At 40.7% G+C, this 19,670-nt stretch overlaps 1 protein-coding gene across 1 annotated transcript; it reads right to left on the bottom strand.

Annotated features, from left to right (window-relative positions):
* Positions 1-4,247: 4,247 nt before the first annotated feature.
* Positions 4,248-8,380, bottom strand: LOC125760766 (uncharacterized). Its single transcript, XM_049421198.1, has 2 exons — positions 7,486-8,380; positions 4,248-6,302 (listed from the first exon to the last, which is right to left on the bottom strand). Exons 1-2 carry the CDS (start codon positions 7,492-7,494, stop codon positions 4,869-4,871), a joined length of 1,443 nt encoding a protein of 480 aa, XP_049277155.1. The 5' UTR covers positions 7,495-8,380; the 3' UTR covers positions 4,248-4,868.
* Positions 8,381-19,670: the final 11,290 nt, after the last annotated feature.

The raw sequence follows: 19,670 nt of genomic DNA, 5'->3' as shown, positions 1-19,670 counted from the left end.
TAATATTTTCAGCTTCACGTGCCGCAGCTTTTATGCCATTTCTGATAACCTTTTTCACGCGGAAACCTATCCATGCCGGTACAAAATTGGATACGTTCTTTACCAAAAGCATGCACATTCCTTAATCTTTAACCGGTGGGACTGTAAGCAGCGGTTTTCCCAACCCTGACTGCCAGATATGAATATTGTAGTTTACATTATTTAGTAGGATCGGCTACATTAAATTTCATATTCATGACAAAGTGATATTATTAAAGTTAATTACAGCGAATGAGCTTTTTGAGTGCGTGCTCCGAACGGGTCTTCGGGAGGCGACAATATGCCAGCCAAGAAACATTTTAGGCCCCATCGGGGGTGGACACCCGTTCGTTGCCATTTTGCTGATGCTGTGTGTGTGTGTGCGTGCGTTTGTGTATGGGGTTTTTGGTGCATGCATACCGGTGGCACCAGCTGGCTATGCCTTGGCTAGGGAGGATGAATTATTAGGACGAAATGTACCCCTTGGTTTTAATGCCGCTTTCTACACGGTTTTGCATATTGTTTTGGGGCTCACGTAAGAACGGGCTTATTATAACCCATTCTTAGTTTGTAACGTTTGTCGTAAATTTGAAGATTCTATCCCACACGAAGCAGAGAGCGAAAGAGGTCATGATACTGTGGGTGAAAAATTTAAAAAAGTGGTTCGGATACGGGGCGAACGTTATTAAGATGACTGTTGGATTTAATTCAAACGTACTCAGCATCTGGGTAAACAAGATCTTTCGTTGTTCCTTAATAGTGACGTGTTTGAAAATTTAATTCAATTACGAAGGATGTTCTATAAAACAAATAAATTTATGTGTAGTTTTAAAAGGAGTACTAAAAGAATTTGGAGTGGCAGTTAAATACAATTTTATTCAAAAATTTCACCTATTTTTCATTTTGTTGTTTGGTAATTTGCATAAACATGAAGTAAAAAAATAAACAAATAAATGGTTTGAACTGAAAAAATGGAAAATGGCTAGCTCCTGTGCGAATTTTTCCTCGCTTTTAGTGCTATATATGCAATTAATTTTTTTAAACAACACCATCTTCGCAGCAAAGTGCATATATTTCATTCCGAAACGCTTTTAACGGTTTTATTGTTTCAATTAGAACATGAGTGACGTCGTTTAGTTTTTTCCTGCCATTGACAAGGCATAAGACTTCCCCGAAAGCTATCCATTTTGTTTTGAACGAATTGAATACGGACGGGAGTAAAACATGAAAAACTGACCAAATGAAAAATTGTATGACAGAGCCATTTTGCCGTTTTTTGGTTGGGCAACTTTAAATCTGGTTAGACATCAGACAAAGGATGTATTCTTCATTGTATGTTCTTGTTTAGAGAATCCATTTTTTATGAGTGTTCATCAAATGTTGTCACTTGCAGCAATTTTCGGCAAAGCCGTTAATTCATTCCTTCATTAAATGATGTTAGAAAGGGCAAAAAAGTGAGGAAAAAAATATTTTCAAATGCGTAGTATGTAGTGGCAGCATGCCAAACCGAATGTTGTGGTGACCATTCTTCTTCACGGGGAAACATTATCAAAAGGCCTATTTATCAACTTTGATGGGTTGTTGTGAAGTTTTTGTCTTCCTTTCATTTGGATTTTTTATGGCCAGCTGCATTATTAGTTTTAGAATATTTTAAGAGTATTTGTGTTTCTAAATATATTTAAACAAATGATCGATCAAAACTAGAAAAAAATCTCAAAAGCTCTTAAATGCTTAAGTGGATTCAGCTCAATTTATAAAAGAAAAACATTTTGCTTGTTGAAATGCTCCATCACATAATAAAATAATTTAATAGTTCGTGGAAGTCTGATTTTCAATAAGTTCAAAAGCAGTAGAATTCGAATGAATTCCAATAATAAACTCTATGTTGAATATTATGAAAGGAAAATATTTTATCAAAGCGATGGGGTTTGATTATTTTACGATTGATAACGATTTTTTTAGCTAATTTGAATCTATCCACTATAGCAAACTGCTTTAAAATTAAAATGACTAGTTGAACCGTAATAAATGAGAAACGATGAATGAACAATCGTTGGTATTCGGATCCACTATCGACGCTTTATGATATTAAATTAATTAGTTTAGATTGATGATGTTGCTTTTATTGCATTGTCATAAATTGCAATTTTTGGTGCTCAAATGTTATACAAAACTGGCAAATCTCATCCTCAACATAGTCATTCGTGTTTGGTCCTTTTTTTTATTCTATATTACCTATCCGCTGTGAATTAATACAGTCGATTGAAATAACGTACTTGTCATTAACTGTACGTAACGTATTTCATACTTTTTTTTACTTTTGTTTTATTTTTATTCAAAATTATATAATCACACATTGACACACGCGCGCACATACACGATGGGCAATTTTACGACTGAAAAGAAGCATTAAAATTCAATTGAAATTTGCATATCAAATTATGATGAAATTGCAAAAACATATTTCCAATTTTTATCGCATTAATAATGAAAAATACTAAAATGGTCTCATCGAAGCGGAAAGCTTTTATGCATTTTGGTGGCAACAGCCAACGATCGGTTGGAGTATGGAAAACACAGTTCGTACTGTTGATTATTTGTCCGACCATACAGAGTGACTGGCGTTGACATGTCGTTACGAACCAAACGGGAATACAGCGTTACAAATAGGCGTGTGAACGATACGAACCAAACTAACATTTCCTTTCCATCGCGGTATTATTTAGTGTGTACGCACAATGCATGTTTGCCTGGTTGGTTCACTATTCGAGCTTTAGACACGTTCGGTTGTTGGTTGTGTTGGTGCTTTGTGACCACACCGCCAACACCCTTTTTTGTAAGGTGGCGTGTGGGTAGTTGTTTTTGTTCTCCCGCCTTTTTTTTAAATATCATTTCCATTTGATTACGATCATTTTTCACGTCACTTCATTTGAAGTTCATGAAATGGCTATTCGAGCTTGTGTTCGGGGATGATTGCGGGGGTGGTTTCTGATCCGCATGATTAGGCCGCACGGTGTGCGGTAGTTACGCCCGTGCACAATAGATTGCAATTGGCTTAATAGTAAAAAATAACACTGACAGGGAAACCGGCAATAGTCATAATTATTATTGCAGCTGTTGACTTTCGGCCCCGTTTGTACCGCGATTGCAGCGATCCAGGCGCATGAAGAGAAGTAGCACGCCTGGACGCCTGTTTAATTTGACTGTTTTTTTTACGGAACTAAGCACTTTTGGGTTGGTTTGCCCATGCTGGTCTGGTCTGGCAGGTATCGCGCCAAAGCGGTCACATACTGGCGGACGAGCGAAACGGGGAATCGGCTGTAGCTAAAGGTTTCGCATTAGCAGTACCGTGCAAACCATTGCCATAATCAATGATGCGTTGCAAATAATCAAATTTATGCATGAAAAATTTGTTATTTAGATTGAGCTCGGTTTCGGTTTTGAATTAGCTCGGGTTCATTCCGATTCCGGAGTGTTTGCCCGGTGCCCCGGTTGTATGACCCACGGGAATAACATCCGGGTCGAGCTGGAGCTTATTGGGCGAGGGTGACACTCAAGCATTTCGAAAACGGGAAGGCATTTCGGGATTCTCGGCACGCCTGACTGACCCGACTTGATGCCCCCGGAGGGGGTTTGACGATCGATCGTACACCACGTACCGTGGTGCATTTAATTTTCCGAGCTTCGTTCCCTTTTTTTTTTTGGCCATGTTTTTCTTTCTTTGCAGTTTCAACTCTTTGCCGGCCCAAAATATTGCTCGCGCGGGTGTATGATGAATTCCAAAATCAGCAGAATCACCCCCTTCAATTGGCCAGCCACAGATCGTCTGTGCCACCCAAGGGGATTGGGAAGGGCATCGGTTCGCTTGCAGCGGGTTTTATAAATTTTCCACCTAATTAGATTACGCTTCATTTAAATTTGCAATCCGCCTACCATTGATGGTGTGGCGCGTGGAGAGTGAAAGAAAAAAACGGGACGAAATTAAGCAAGATTTGTATGGTATTGCATACAAATTATCGACGCCATCGCATTCATACTGGTTCAGTTCGTGGGTTGAAGTGGTTCGAAAAGTTGATTTGTTTCGAATTGTTTGCTTCCATTTCGTGCTGGAGGAAAAACATCGATAAAAGGGAAAACTTACCCTTACAACAGTTCGATAACATTTCCTTAGTTTTTCCCAAACATTCTCCTTATTAAAAAAAAGAAAAATTTCATATTCAAATGTTTGTGATCATAACTTTTTTTGTATATTTGATTTTTTGTCTGTTTCATTTTTTTTTCAGTCATTCGATACAACAACTAACAACAACTTGATGCAAAAATATCGACAAAACCGCTCACGTCACGCTTCTCCCGTAATGGCTCCATCCATAGTAAGAGTGCATTCCCAGTCCTTTGCAAATGCATCTGTTCTGGGCGGTTGGCAATCAGGCTGAGAAGTTTTTGGCCCCCTGCGACCGTGACCGTGTAACGTTTTGTGCATCCGATCATTTCAAGATTTTTCTTCGTTGAACGCGTGCTCCCTAATTGACGCATTTAGCGAACGCTCGATAGTATGGGGTTCTTTTTCTCTTTTAAACGCGCGGCTAAACTATACGGCAGCCGTCCTAATCTTAAACACAGTAAAGCACATGTAACGAGTGGCGAGTAACGAAGGACTCTTTCGACATCTGTGGGACGTTAGCAACGGGAACCACTTCGCGAATCTCGCGTAACCGTTTTGCAAAGCGTCACGAGGCAAGTATTACTAAAAAAAATGGGGGGGTAAAGTACATTATCACATCTTCCGGATTCGTCAGTCTGGCAGTTGATCTCCCATCGGCGATTCCAACAGCATTCCGTTGGAACGTTTAGTGCGATTCGTAATGCTGCTGGTGATGGTTTTGCTCCTGCTGCTGGTACTGTTGCTGCTGGTGGGCGTTGTAGATCTGCTGCTGGTGCTGCTGGTACTGGTGATACTGTTGCTCCTGCTGTTGATGGTACTGCTGCTGGAGCTGTTGTTGCTGATGCTGCTGCTGTTGCTGCTGCTGGTGTTGATGCTGAAGCTCCTGCTGGTAAGCGGCATGGGCAGCTTCAGCCTGATGGTAGGCCTGCGGTTCCTGATGGTAAGCCAGTGCCTGTGGCTGTTCGTGGTAGAAATGCTCCTGCTGCTGTTCGTACTGGGCGTGTTGCTGCTGTTCGTGCTCCTGGTGCTGCTCCTGGTGATACTCCGTTTCCGGCTTCTTTTCGCTTACTGGCACTGGTACGATAAGTTTCTCCTTCACCGGCACCGGAACTTCCTTCTGCACGGCAAACTTCACCTCCTTGTAGACGGGCACGGGGCGATCAATGTGCACTTTCACCTCGTATGGCACTGGTTTCTCCACCGTGTACGGGAACTTCTTCTCGACGGTGTACGGCACCGGTACGGGCACCTTGACGGCGACCTTCACCGGGCGCGGTACCTCCACCTCGTACGGCTTGTCCACCGGTACCTTCACCTCGTACGGGACCTTCTTCTCGACGACCACCGGGTACGGTTTCAGCACCTCAACCTTCACCGGCTTCAACACATCCACCTTGTATGGCTTGTCAACTGGTACCTTCACCTCATACGGCACCTTCTTGTACACGGTGTATGGTTTCGGTACGGCCACCTCATACTTGACCTCGTACGGTACCTTCTTCTCGACGGTGACCGGCACCGGAACTGGAACCTTCACCTCATATGGGACCTTCTTTTCGACGATGTACGGCTTTGGGACATGTACCTTCACCTCGTACGGCTTGTCTACTGGGACCTTCACCTCATACGGGATCTTCTTGTACACGGTGTACGGTTCTGGGACGTGGACGGCATACTTGACGTACTCCTTGATGTGTACCGGAACCTTCTTCTCAACCAGGTACGGTTTCGGGATCGGTACCTTCACCTCGTACGGGACCTTCTTCTCAACCGTGTACGGGAAGTGCTTGTGCACGGTGTACGGCACCGGGATCTTCTTTTCGATCGTGATCGTCTTGATCGGCTCTTCGTACTTCACGTGATGGTGATGCTGTTGCGGATGCTGATGATGGTACTGCACCTGGGGCTGATACTGCTGGTAGCTATGCTGGTCAGCGTAACCGTGGGAAAGTTGGCTCCATTCGTCCAGCGATGCTCCTCGTTTCTCAAGACGTTGAGAATCCTTTGGCTCAGCTTCTACGCTTCTCTTTTCGGCGGCTGCCGCCTGCTGTTCCGTTTGAGGACTTCCCTCAACAGTGGCCAATGCCACCAGCAGGGCCAGGCAGCAAGGGATAATAAACTGAGGAGAGACAAATAAATGGGGAGCAAGATTGCATATTTAATTTCCTGTGCCAGATTCATGCAATTGCGCAATGCAAATAAATGTGTTTTTGTTGGTTTGTTGTTAAATTGCGATAATTATTGGCAAAGCAGAAGTTACATGAGCGTTGCGTCTGATATCGAACTATTCGACTACCAATCAATTCAAAAGTTTCAATGTTATAATCATTCGGAAGAGTTCATAATCGCATCGAAAACGAATTTTGCAACGAAGTAATAAATGATGAAGCAAAAAAACACACTTAACCACCAATTAGCAGCCGGAATGCACAAAACATTTCATAACGCTTAATTGCAATATGGACTGACTGCAGTATCCGGAAGCAGTATGCATGAAAACTGAACGTAAGAGCATTCGCTCTTCACGAAATTTTGTTCAGCCTGGATGTGCGATTTAAATTGTTTCCACTTAGCCAAACTAATGTGGGGCACTTTCCATCACATTTTCTACCGAATACCGAAATGATGCCCAAATCAAAAAAAAAACACAAATGGTGGTAGATGGAGAGTTTTTTTTTGTTATTTTGTTCGAAGCTCAATCAATGCGAAACATTCGATAGAGCGAGAGTATTTTCATCGATCATTTGATCGATTGATCGGTGCACTGATCAATAGGTTCATTTGAAGCATTACACGGTTATGAAAGTGATGTGATGGAAGGAAAGGTTCAACACGGGATGGACAACACACGCCGTGACCGCTTCGGTTGGATACGGTTTTGTACGAAATGTGGGATACTGCTGCTGTACGTTTCACTTTTTCCTTTATCGGTTCGTTGCCAATCACTTCATCATTCTCGAACTCGCCCGAGATCCGATCGTTCGTATCGATCGTGTCAGATCGGAGGCAAAGAAAGTGAAGACAGTTGAACGGCGGATGAAACCCGTTAGGTTTTCACTGGTTCTTCAATTATCTTATCAGATGCCCGGCAGCACGATGTACGCAATTGTTCGTTTTAAAACCGTAGAATAGTTTAACGCAAGCTCGATTGGATCACCATCACAACTTTCACGCAACATAAATTACAGCAACGAAAAAAAAAAACAGCTTCACACTGGGCTATGTTCAGACGAGTACTGGGGATTGCACACGGAACAACATTGGAACAGCAAAGGGTGAAAAACAATTTTTTTCCAACGTACCATACGCATTGTGCACTGTCGATTGACCAATCGCGCTGATTTTGCGTACACTTTTCTTCGCACCTACACTAGTACCAGAGATAGCGAGACCAGAGAAAGAACTGACTTTGGAAGACCACGACCAGTAGCTTATATACCGCCGGAAAAAATTCGGCGATCCACACCACGGGCGGATCGGCCAGCGACCCTCACACGGTCGCGGTTCAGTTCGGCAGTTTGTTGTTGCCACTTTTGCACGGAAGTGAAGCGTGAATCTTCCGAGATGGACACCTTTGGCTGCTGCTCTACCCATCCCCCGTGTTCCACCCTTGCTCGGCTGCTGGCATCGAAGCATCGAAAAATATTTCAACAAAGCCCCCGTTATGAAGTTCACCCGAATTAGAGTCCGGCATTTTTTTTTTATTTTGTTTGCCGTTGTTGGTGTGGCCGTTTAATGACGCAAAATCACTCACGGATATCATACAGGTAAACTGAAAAAAAAAATAAAAAATAAAACGCTGTTAAGAAATCGGTATACGGAGACCGGCCGGAGAAGCATGTATCACGGGTGCAAATAAAAGTTACAACTTTAATCAACTTTTCCGATGGAATTGGTAATTTTTCAGCCTTTTTTTTTCTCACAACCCGTAAAGTGACTGCTCTATTTGGAAAGGAAGGGTTTAGTGGTCAGCTTTTGGGCCATCATGTGTGCAGGTGAGTGGTGAGAGAAAAGTTTACAATCCCCTTTTTTCGTGTGAGGGGTCTCGTAACGCAAGAGAAACTTTCCACTGTGCTTTTCAGTTGTGCTTTACAGTAAATGTGGACAACATGCTGCTTTTCGACCCGAAAGGTTTAAACTGGGTGAATTAATATGCTAGAGCAGTAGGAAAATTGTAGTGACAGTCTTTTCTTGCTGTTTCCTACAGTTTTTTTTGTTTAATATCGATCAAAAAGTTTTTCTTCAAATGTAATGTGTGTGAGTGTGCGTTTCATGAGTTTGTTTTCTAAGGTTCATAAAAATAGCAGTTCAACAACACAAACTCCATCGAACAGTGCCATTTCGCAACGGTTCAAGGGGTAAGCTTGGGTAATTAATACACGGGTGATGTTTTCGAAATTTCGATTGGTGGACAGTGTTGCAGGTGAAAACCTCCTCGTGGTTTGCGATACAATCCGCATATTGACCGATCAAAACGAGCATCTGTGACGTGGACGATATGGTCCTCCGCCATCTAAAACGTTAGCAGTGGCCTCGTGGTCGAAGATAAGACTTTTGACCAATGTGTGAAAGGTTTATGATTGCTGGCACCGGTCACGGTAAGATGGACACGTTATGCAATAAAATCGACGTAGTCATTAGCAGCATTTAAGAAAAATGAAAACCTCAAAAAAGAAAAAAATAAACATAAAAAATACATTATTTAAATCCCACGTTGTTCCTGTGTTTTTTCATGAAGTTATTATCATAATTGTACTAAACATCATGAATAATTATCACTGAGCATGAAAGCGAAAGAGTTACGAACCCTTCAATAGTCGGAAGTAAAAACATCGGCTGTGTGCATTGCTTATCATGTAACTATTACATACCTACATAAAAAAATAAACATAACGAAGAAAGTAGATGATGAAGAAGAAATATTTATGTACATAGAGATTTTCTTCAAAGTAGAAAAATTAAAATGCAATGTAAAAGCTTTGTGGCACATCATAACTCCAAGGACAGGTGCCGGAAGATCGAGTTTATCATTTTGGCTGTTTTGCGTTACTGAAGCAACAACTGCAACTTCATCGCCCCGAAGCGTTTGATGCGTTCCATTCCAATGTACTGTAGCAATTTAACCAAACAAACTTTGGGAGCTCATTTTAATCAACCTCAATGGGGTTAGATACATTGCATAAAGGAATATCTGCTAGTGTAGCGTGCGGTGTAGGCGACTTATTTACTGTCATAAATATTCATTGTCATATTTGGCATTTAGATTCATGCTAATGTAAAATGTTTGCAAACTAACCTCGATACCGGGGAAACGTACTGCAAACGGTCTGTGTTCTATGCAGCCTTCATCGCTTGCCGAGCGACAAGCGTTTGCCGGTAAGTCCGTAAATCCCATTTCCGCATCCAGCTACAGGCGGGGTGGGGAACGTTTCATTAAATCATAGAAGTTGATCAACGTGCCGAACTAACACCAGTTCATGTAAAAGGTGAGTAAATGAAATATATACCTCTGATGAGATACAGATACATACCGATTGGCTTTGTAGTGCGTTTGTAAAGAAGCAAACAAACGCTCGCTGCCGTTTCAGTCGTAGAGTGGTGATGATGCGCGGATCCTTATCAAAGTTGCAAACCAACAAGTCATCGTGATCACTCGGTGTGAACGTATATACGTCTTCTAATTGTGTGGCCTGGCTGCGCTCATAAATTAACAAACAAATAGGGAAAGCAACGTGAGGGCTGCTGGTGTTGGAAGTGTATTGACGTTGCATTTGGTCTCGATGTACAATATTGTAGTGCTCGCCCCGGGAACGTATTCGCCGTGGTACTTTATGTGCATATACTGGACTATAATCAGCGCTATGGTGGTTCTACTGTGCTGTGCCATACTTTAACAAGACGATACATTTACGAGAGAGTCGTTGAGGCCTTACGCGATGGACAAGCGTTGGCTTTCAATATTTAATTAGGGGTTTGCCGATGATCCGTACTGCGTACATCGGAACGTTTGATATGATGCATTAAAGGATGCTTATAGATGATATCTCGGGCTTCTCGACCACTGAGCAGACAAGCCTTAGACAAGCGTGCACAAGCAGCTTTCGAAGCAATATCAAAGAAACAATCACGAATATCGTTATCGAGAATGGGTTATACGCTTATGGTATGCATATGGGGTGCTATCGATATGTAAATGATGTATGATTTATGATCTATTATTTAAAATGCTTCAATATGACACATGCCTTGGTGCTATGTAGTGATGGGAAAAATCCAATTTTATCCGGAGTCGGAGTAATCCAACTCTAGGACATTCCGGAGTCGACTACGGAACAACTGAAAAATTTTGAGGACATCAACAGGATGATACAGAACAGCGGAAACCATCTATACTAAATTACGAAAAAATAACTATTGTTTACCAAAAAAAAAAGTGTGAAACCTTTCTCAAAATTGTTTAAATAAAATCTGTAATGATATTGAAACAACGATAAACATTCCTAGGAAAGCTTGGAAACACTAAAATTCGAAAAGTCTCCTCAACAAAAATAATCAACAACTTGTGGAAATCTTTAAAAAATCACGTGCAAACATATGCGGAATACAAAAATAATAAATAATCGATTGAGTTCCGGATCCAGATTTGGTTGGAGTTGAATCTGGTTTTTCATCACCGCAGTCGGTGTGGATTCACGATTCCGGTGCAGAGTCCCCATCACTAAAAAGTGCTAAGTAGTCTCCTCCAAGCGGGGAATCTTGATAAATATATGCTGCGAAATATGATGATTTATAGAGTCAAAGATCAAATAAACATAAAAAATACTTCTTATATTGATAAAATCATCCTCCTCGAAACCAATGAATCAACTACAAATATAGCATTTTAAACATAAATTTGCGCTATTTCACCAATCTTTCACCAACACATTTTGAATCATACTTTGATGTACCTAGATAAAATTTTAAAAATAGATTCCACAAAAATGTTTGCTTGTTGGTATGATGCACTGATAAATCGAATTGTACACGCTTCGAAAACACTCGTCATTGTTGGCTACCCACTAGAATCGGGGGATCGTGTACATGGGTAACCAAATCCACCGAATTGGGTAAGTTCCTATTTCAAAGCACACTTTCGCAAGTGGGCAAACGGACCGAAAGCAGCCAGTCACGAGGAAGAGAGAAAGAGAGAGAGAGAAAGAAATCAAAACAAGAGATTTATGTGCCTCCCCTAATCACATGTAATCAACCATGGAGCGACGGATAACGAATAGATAAATTTCGAACCACCGACGAGCAGTTCGGAACAAATGGAACGGCCACCCTATTCTACGGTTCTGTTACGGTATCTTTCCCAATTGATTGGCTGTTCCGTTGTCAGTAGGTATGTTTTCGTGTGCGAATGGTTTTGTTTGTACTAACTGCACGATTTGGAATGGAGGAATGGTAGTGTGTGTGTGTTTGTGTGTGTGTATAATAAATTCTTCCAGCTTAGGTATCCTTTCGATTTCTCAGCTTCCCTTCCTACGGCTGATTTGTATCACGGAATGAAACTGTCAATATGTGAGATTCACCAAGATGCTTCCCATGTTAGTTCCCTCCAGCTTCACCGTTGAGCCCGTTCAGATGTCAGTTTAAATTTAAGGATAATAATTTTTCTTTCTTCTCCATTTCTCACAAATTTGCTATCGCTATCCATTCGATCTGTCGGCACCGAGACGCCACCGAGAGGGAAGAAAAATGTTTCCACCGAAACTTGATAAGATATCAACAAGGGCGAATGTGTGTTGCCCATTTGCTCAATCTTTCACTCATTTCACTCGGGATACAATTTTTTTTTTCGTCTGTAGGCTTACCCGAACGTAAACGTAAGCTGCTTGCTTTGGGTTGAACCGGATGGAAAGACATTCAACTAAGCATACTGATAGAAGCAGGATCAACGTCATCGCTTGACGGAAGCATGTAATCCGACAGAAAGGTTCGAAACCGGTAAAATTGAACTTTAGCTTGAACTGCTGCTGCTGCCCTGCTGCCAGTTGTGTTCAGCCAAAGGTCTGAGACCAGGTTTTTTGGTCAGGGAAATGTAAAGTTTGTTGAAATTTGCAAGGAAGCGTAGAAAATAAATTAAGCTCTGTTTCACATGTGCCAGCAGTTTAGAATGTTGAATGATAAATGGGATAGTTTCTCGAGATTGGTTGGCAGGATGGCAAGTAATCAAATGGAAAGGAAACCAAACAGTTGTTGAACTTGTGCTACGAAACTATACTTATGCGGTGTGTCGAACCACTAGACCAAATGTTATGAAATATCGCTGTAAGTGTGGGTGTTGGAATCGATTTCTCATCCAATCGCCGATGTCGAATTGTTTTAGAGTAATTCAAAAGTATTTATGGTTCTCGGTTAACAGCCACACTACATGAATTTTTTTTGAAATTTAATAAATGTTTTGAAATATTTTCTTTTATAAGTGAAATTTCCTGGTTGCTTCATCATATTTACCATTTAATTTAAATAAAATGAATTCTTTCATTTTTCTGTCTTATTCCACCAGAAACACCTCACTTATATTTGTTACATTTAATAACAATAAAAATGTACATAAAAACTAATGCTCCAAGCAATGGTCACAACACTACGAATACTTATGCAACAAGAGCTTTACGTACACCGTCTCCTGGGGATTGCATGGTAATACAGAATTAAATTAAACTTGGCAAAACCGCACTGCTGTCATCGGTTCATCTTCAAACGGCTTACAGGGTGTGCAACAAAACAGTGCAAATTTTCTAACCATCGTTATGCTTGACCCAGGAGATTTTCGAATGACCAGCGGGTCCTGGGTTTTTTGTTGCCGCCATGCAGTTTCCACCACGAATGAAGGTTACGGATTGCAAATAGAGCCGCCTTGGGCCACACCAGCTGCGGGTTATACGGGGCTTAATGTCACCGGAAAGTTCAAACTACCACCAGAGCGAACTGATGTTGTTCTGAAACCAAACATTCGTTCCGTGGCTAAATGTGGCGCAAAAGTAGTTCGGTGCTCTGTAGTTTTTGTGTGTCAATAAGGGGGACAAAACATATGCAAAGTGAGCACCAGTGCTGGTTGGTGAAACTAGATGAGAACTTCCTCATGTTTATGTTTTTTTATTATAATATCGAATTAGAGGAAAATGTTCGTTTTTATATAACTTTACTTTGTACATAAGCAGGCCATTTGGAACCAAACCACATCGTGTGCATATTAAACACGCCGACCACAAACAGAATCAGATAATAGCTAAAAACTGCACTGAGAACTCTGATTTATTTTAGTAACTAGGTTCATAATCCACAATCTAAACCATAATCCTTTCAGATTTCTACTGCAATAGATTATTAATACAGATAAGAAGAAAAAAACACCCTCACAAATGATATTTGTCGTCATATTTCTGTATCAGCCTATTGTCAGTCAACAACGAACACAAACATTTAATTGCTATAAATGGTAGTTGTCAGCATCAGGAGCACCACTTTTGATATTGATCTACTACAAATGGTAACCCTACCCGTTCGGCCACAGCAAAGGACACTCATATCGAGTGCGAGAGAGGGAGCACTTTCATTCGAGCTGTAAATTCGAAATTGTTGGAAAGTTCGTGACACTCGGTTTTTGCCGGCTCGATGGATACGACTTTATCAATTTGCCGTTCGTGTGGTTTTGGTCCGTACATGCAAAAACCGCACACAGTGTACAGTTTGGCAACACCGCAATCCCGATCATTGACCTGATCTTGACGAGCAGTTTCCGGGTGCCGGGACTGGTGCCGGTTTGCATTCCTTCCCGTCAACATTTCGGTGAACAAGGTGCAGATGGAGATGTTTTTCAACGAGGGCTTTTTTGTTGTATTTTCATCCCTTTTTCCTGGTTTTGTTATTGGGTTCTCCCACGCCCCGTAGATCCCATTCCCGCAGTGACAATGGCAAACGTCATTGTCGTGTGCATTGCAACTGTCAGTGCTTTCGGTTGGCGTTGAGGTCTTCTGCTTGCAGCCCCACCCGTACAAGAGCACTTTGTCGGGCGCTGAGTAGTAGGAACTGTGCAATTAAATTGCAGGCTCATGAGCTGCCCAGGAAACGCATTGGTGGCAGAGTAAGGGGGCTGTTACTATGGTTGTAACATTTTTAATTTACGACATTCCTCGTTCCCGAGCAGCAAATGAAGAAGTTTCCATGGCAAGAATTTCCTTACGAGATGGGTTCCCGGTAACAGCTGGGTAATTGAAATATTTGTGGTATACCAGCGTCCAGGCAAGTTTCGGGACAGCCGGTGATGCACCGGTTGCAATTTAGAAAATGCGAATGACACACACACACACACACACACTCACCCGGACCACAGCCAGCAACAAATCGGGCTGCATCGAGATGGGAGGTATAATGATCTATGACAGGTTCATTAGAAATGATTTACGGTAAGTGGAGTTTCTCGACGCAAGTTACTTCTTAGGCTGGATCTAAACGGTTTCTTGGGAAGAGGCTGCCTGAACGGTCGTGACATATCATACGGTGGGCCTCGAAATGGAACGTGTATGCAGAAAATGCAGTGCCGAAAGTGATATCGTTGTTCTTCCTACAAACTTGCTCAAAGGACAAGATATGTTTGCTTGCTGAAGTGATATGTAATAGATGATGTTAATATACAATGAACAAGAGATATTCTTGTAAATGACTAGTTTACGAGAATTTTTTGTTTGATGTAGTCCTTCTTTTAGCTTCAAAACATCCCTGTCTCAGTGTCTTTTCGAGAATGAATTTGAGTAAAGTTGAGTTGGGTTAAACTTAGTTCATCATATCACCAGTTAAAATAGATTTGTTTTAAAAGTTTTTTAAAAGATAAGTTTAGTAATAGAAGTACTTACATTGGTTTACTGATGGGAAAAATGCTGTTTTTGGTCGGAATCGACTCCGGAGTACTCCAAATTTTCCGGAATCAATTCAAAATTAGATCCTGGAATCGGATATTTCTGAACAAGGAATCGAAATTAGGTAGTTCCGAAACCGAGGGCCCAATTCTACATTTGTCTTTCGCCTTGTGTTACTAAACTTAAAATGGATTTTTTTTAGACCGTAAGGAAAATTAAAATGTTTATCTAGTCAAAATAAATCAATTTTTCGGAGCTCAATATCTTCATTTAAAATAAGCACAATCGTTTTATTTTATCAAGGATTTATTATCTGCATCAGATTTGTTTTTTACAAAGGAAATTTTTAAAATTTCCCCCCTATTACATTACACTCTTGACCTATGTCGTGACGACGTTAAAAGATGTCTCAATGGTACTTGTGCTGAAAACGATTGTTTAGGACTTTTTCACACAAGAAACGCGCTTTGTTAAAGGGAACGATACAATTCGTTGATTTTTTGTTTTGTTTTTTCCTTGTCTAATCATTCGCCATTCGTACGTTTTTCGTGTAGAACTTTTCTTTTTTTTTACTTGTCGTCATCAATAATTTGACGATGAAGTTTATGGATTTTCCTTCTTTTTTGTCTCTTTGCTTTCTTTTGCACCAGAATTATCCTGCAAAGAGATGATATCTCTTTTCTCTGCTTGTCGGTCACCATTGTTCGATCAGTGAATGGGTTACAGTAAAAATTTAATTATGTGCAAGTATGCTATCGTTCGTTCCGTTTGCTAGGTAAAGTTTTTATCATTTGTTCCGCTTTTTAAGAGCACGATTCATGCCTCGTACACTACGGATGTCTAGCTTTGTCTAGTGATTCTAAAAAAAATATGAACTAAAACCATAAAACTTACTGTTCTAAAATGTTCTACTTGTGCTGGCATATGTATCCTTTTTTGGGGGGCGGAGACAGAAGGAAAGTTTATCGGGAATCGGGAACGGTGAATTCTTAGTTTACATTTGGTGGCATTGTTCTAGTTTGCTGACTGACAAGCAATATCCAACGATGGTGCAATTCCATCATGCTGAGTGTGTGCATAGAGCGTCAAACGATGATTGCTCTGCTACGAATTGTTGCTTTCTTAGTTTCAATCCTAATAGATCGTTTCTCTTAGTGTATTGCTATAAAAATGAAATTTTTTCTATACTACTGTCACTATGTGTGCATTGTTGTTGCATTTGCTGTGATGGATAAGCGCTGAACCGTGCCAGCATTGCTTTTTTGACATTTTTCGTCCAGTAGTGACTCTTATTACTAAAACAGTTAAGTTGATTTTTTTAGTTCATCTCATTATCTAAAATCATGTTGTTGCATTATCTAGTGCAACAAATTTTTACGGCATTACGACAACATATTCATCAAAATACAAAACCATGTTGCACTCATAAAGTCTTGTGCATCATTTTTGCATTTAATTTGTAAACAATCTCATTACTCAAGATCAATTAATCAACAGGTGAATAAAATTTATCATGAAAAAAACCATATCCTAGAAATGTTAATTAATGCAAACCCTTTCCCCAATGGTACTTTATTAATTTCCGATTTAATTCCTTGAATTGCAGCGAACAGTTCATCAATTCGCTGAAAATCAATGCGGTTTTTGTAACGTTCCTTATGGCTCAGGCCTTGAAATGTTTGATTTTATCTTTCTTTTAATAAAACGGCATCAAATGTTAAAATACACATCAATTTTTGATTTTTAATCGATAATGCAAACGTAAAATGTAAAACAAAAAAAAAATTTATAATTCAACTCTTTCTAATTTTGCCTTCTATTTGCCCAAAACATTTGAACAGTTGTTATAAATTGGCTACTTCATTTGTTCATCAATTTACTCTGATTTTCGTATAAAAATATATCACAATTCATTCGTGTATGTTTTGCCTGTGTTTATGTGTGTTCTTAACATGTACGTACGTCCTTAACCTTTGCGACAAACTGTTGGTTTTCTTAATTTTAAAAACATAATTTATTCATCGTTTTAGATTCGTTCAGAGTTTAGCTCGGGAGACACGATATCTTTGCTGTTGAAGCAAATGAAATGTATTTTTGTGAAGATATGAAATGAAAATAAATAAAAAATATATATTTTAATTACAGAACATCTGAAAAGGATAAAGGCTGGCACGTGACAGACTATGAGAGGAGAGTTATAAATTCATTGAATTTACATTGAAAATTTTTCTGTGTTACTATGAAAATTGTTATGAATTCTTTCCTTGCCAAGATAGTTCGTGTCCTGGAACTTTGATAGATCTGCACGTTGCATATCTTTTGATGTATTGAGCAAACGGTCTCCCAATATGGACAAGTCCCAGTAGCTTTTTCCACGAAATAACGTTGACTGTGGGGATGTCATTTTCCACGATACACATAATACAGCCCTGCAAGGGACTCTTACAGGCTATCTACCACCTCCGGGCTTTACTACGCAATATTAACCTGCATGGGTATGAAAAGGGCGTCATAACGAGGGCATGCTTGTGTGCGACAACACAGCGTGTAAGAAGTGTGGATTAGGGTGACGGTTGAATCATGCCATGAATATCTCCTTCCTGATGATGGTTCATTGAAGCGTGACGCACCCATCCGTCTGGCACGGGTTGGCATTGAAATGAGTATGGTAAGGTCAAAACAACAGCCACCACCTATAGAGCGCCAGGGTTAGGTTTTGTCCTTTTTCGACAATGGTACGGGAGTCAAGTGACTGACGCTAGTCCCTAGACGGAGTGTACGCCCTGCCATGCAAAACATGTGGATTACTCCGCCGTAATGAGTTTGAGCTTTCTGCGTGTCTGCTTAAATGGCTTTAATATTTAATAGGGATGTATATTCACGGTTTTTAATGTGTAGCTTAGGGTGCACAACGTAAGGCATTGGCGAATAGTTTACACCGTACGGGCGTGTAGGAGTATGCGAAGTTAGAACGCCACTGCTGGGCATTCATTATGTTGGTGCTGTGCTTCCTTCATTCAGCGCACTTCACTTCGGCTCGGCAGACGTTGTACGGTGTCAGTTTGACACAGGGAAATCAACGAAGTTTAAACCACTAGCGGAATTTTCCATTTCCGGTCGATAATTTGTTGAAAAGTTGTTTGTTGCTCAACAGGAACTTTTTTGTCCGAGCGGCGCGGGGAAGGTTTCATACGGACCTTATTGGATAACTTAGAAGTGGTAGAAAGTGAGTTAGGTTTCAGTTTCCGATTCATGTTACGATGCATTTATTCAGTAAATTAGAAGTTTATCATTTCTTCTGCCCTTCTGTAGATGTAGAGATGGTTCCATGTGGTTTTATATTTATAAAAGTTAAAAAAAGTGTAAAATTTTGAATTTATTATTGAAAACGTAAAAACTCTTCTCATATACATCACATAACTCGAGACATTTTTTAAACTATTTTTTTAGCATTCTAAAAGTACAATTTGCAGAAAAAAACTCACTTAGTATCCACTTCAAAAGCAGTACCCTTTATCGTGGGAAATCACATCTATTCAAAGAAGAAGAAAAAGACGAAAAGACATGGCAAGGAACAAAGCGAACACTAGCACGCACAGCACGAAACCACATCGAAGAACCATTTCCCTCTTTACCATCAAGGATACACACAAACACACACACATAAAAACATGAACATGTACACAACACAACCGCAATGGATTTTCCTGACCTCCCATCAGCCATGAAGCGTTGTGCCCTGGTTTCGTGACTGAATGATTGGCAGGAACCGTTTTTCCACACAACACAATGGATATGGCAAAAGAGCATAATTTAGTTCTTCTTTCACTGACACGTACCACCACCATGTGTGCTCGTTCCGAATGATTCGATTAGCTTGGTTTGGAGCAAAACGTTCCCCCTTGTGCTGCGGCAGGGATGATGGATGGGTGAAGATGGCTAAAACATCCAAAGATTAAAATTCGCTTCGGTCTTTACGCGACACTTTTCAATAGCTGGCTTTATAGAACGGACTGTCTCACACAAGCACACTCACACACACACGCTGGAACCATATGTAGATGTCGGCGCTGCGATCGATCGATCGTTTGGCGCGACATGTCTGTCAAGGTGCGGTCGCACTGCGAGTAAAATGATTCATTGATCCACGAATCCATGCCCGTTGCCCTCCGAAAAAGGCTAACGAAGTCTAGACCAAACACGTTGGTTATGGGGTTTTTTTCTCCGCGTCATTTTCCCTGTCGAATCGACCGGTTCATATAAAAGAGATTTCCATTTTTTTCTCATTTCCCTCCCCGACCCTTCCGCCTTCAGCTTCCAGGGGAAAACCCATCACCTGTCATTGTCACATCACCGTTCTTCACGCACATATAAACCACATATAAGACGGCACCTATAGAACTTGTGCGGCGGTACGAACGATAGCGTGATATTGCGGCTGACGCAAACGTGAAGTTTATCAATTGAGAAATTTGTCGGTGATTTGTATTAATCAGAAATGTGACGCCGTACACGGTTGACAGCAAAGAATGAAACGCAAAAAGGGCCAAGAGAAAGGTAAAAAAATACTGTCAACAGCAACG

Source organism: Anopheles funestus, chromosome 2RL, assembly GCF_943734845.2.
Source record: "Anopheles funestus chromosome 2RL, idAnoFuneDA-416_04, whole genome shotgun sequence".
In the NCBI taxonomy this organism is placed as follows: domain Eukaryota; kingdom Metazoa; phylum Arthropoda; class Insecta; order Diptera; family Culicidae; genus Anopheles; species Anopheles funestus.
The sequence above is the reverse complement of the archived record's forward strand: the minus strand, read 5'-3'. Positions and strand labels throughout refer to the sequence as shown.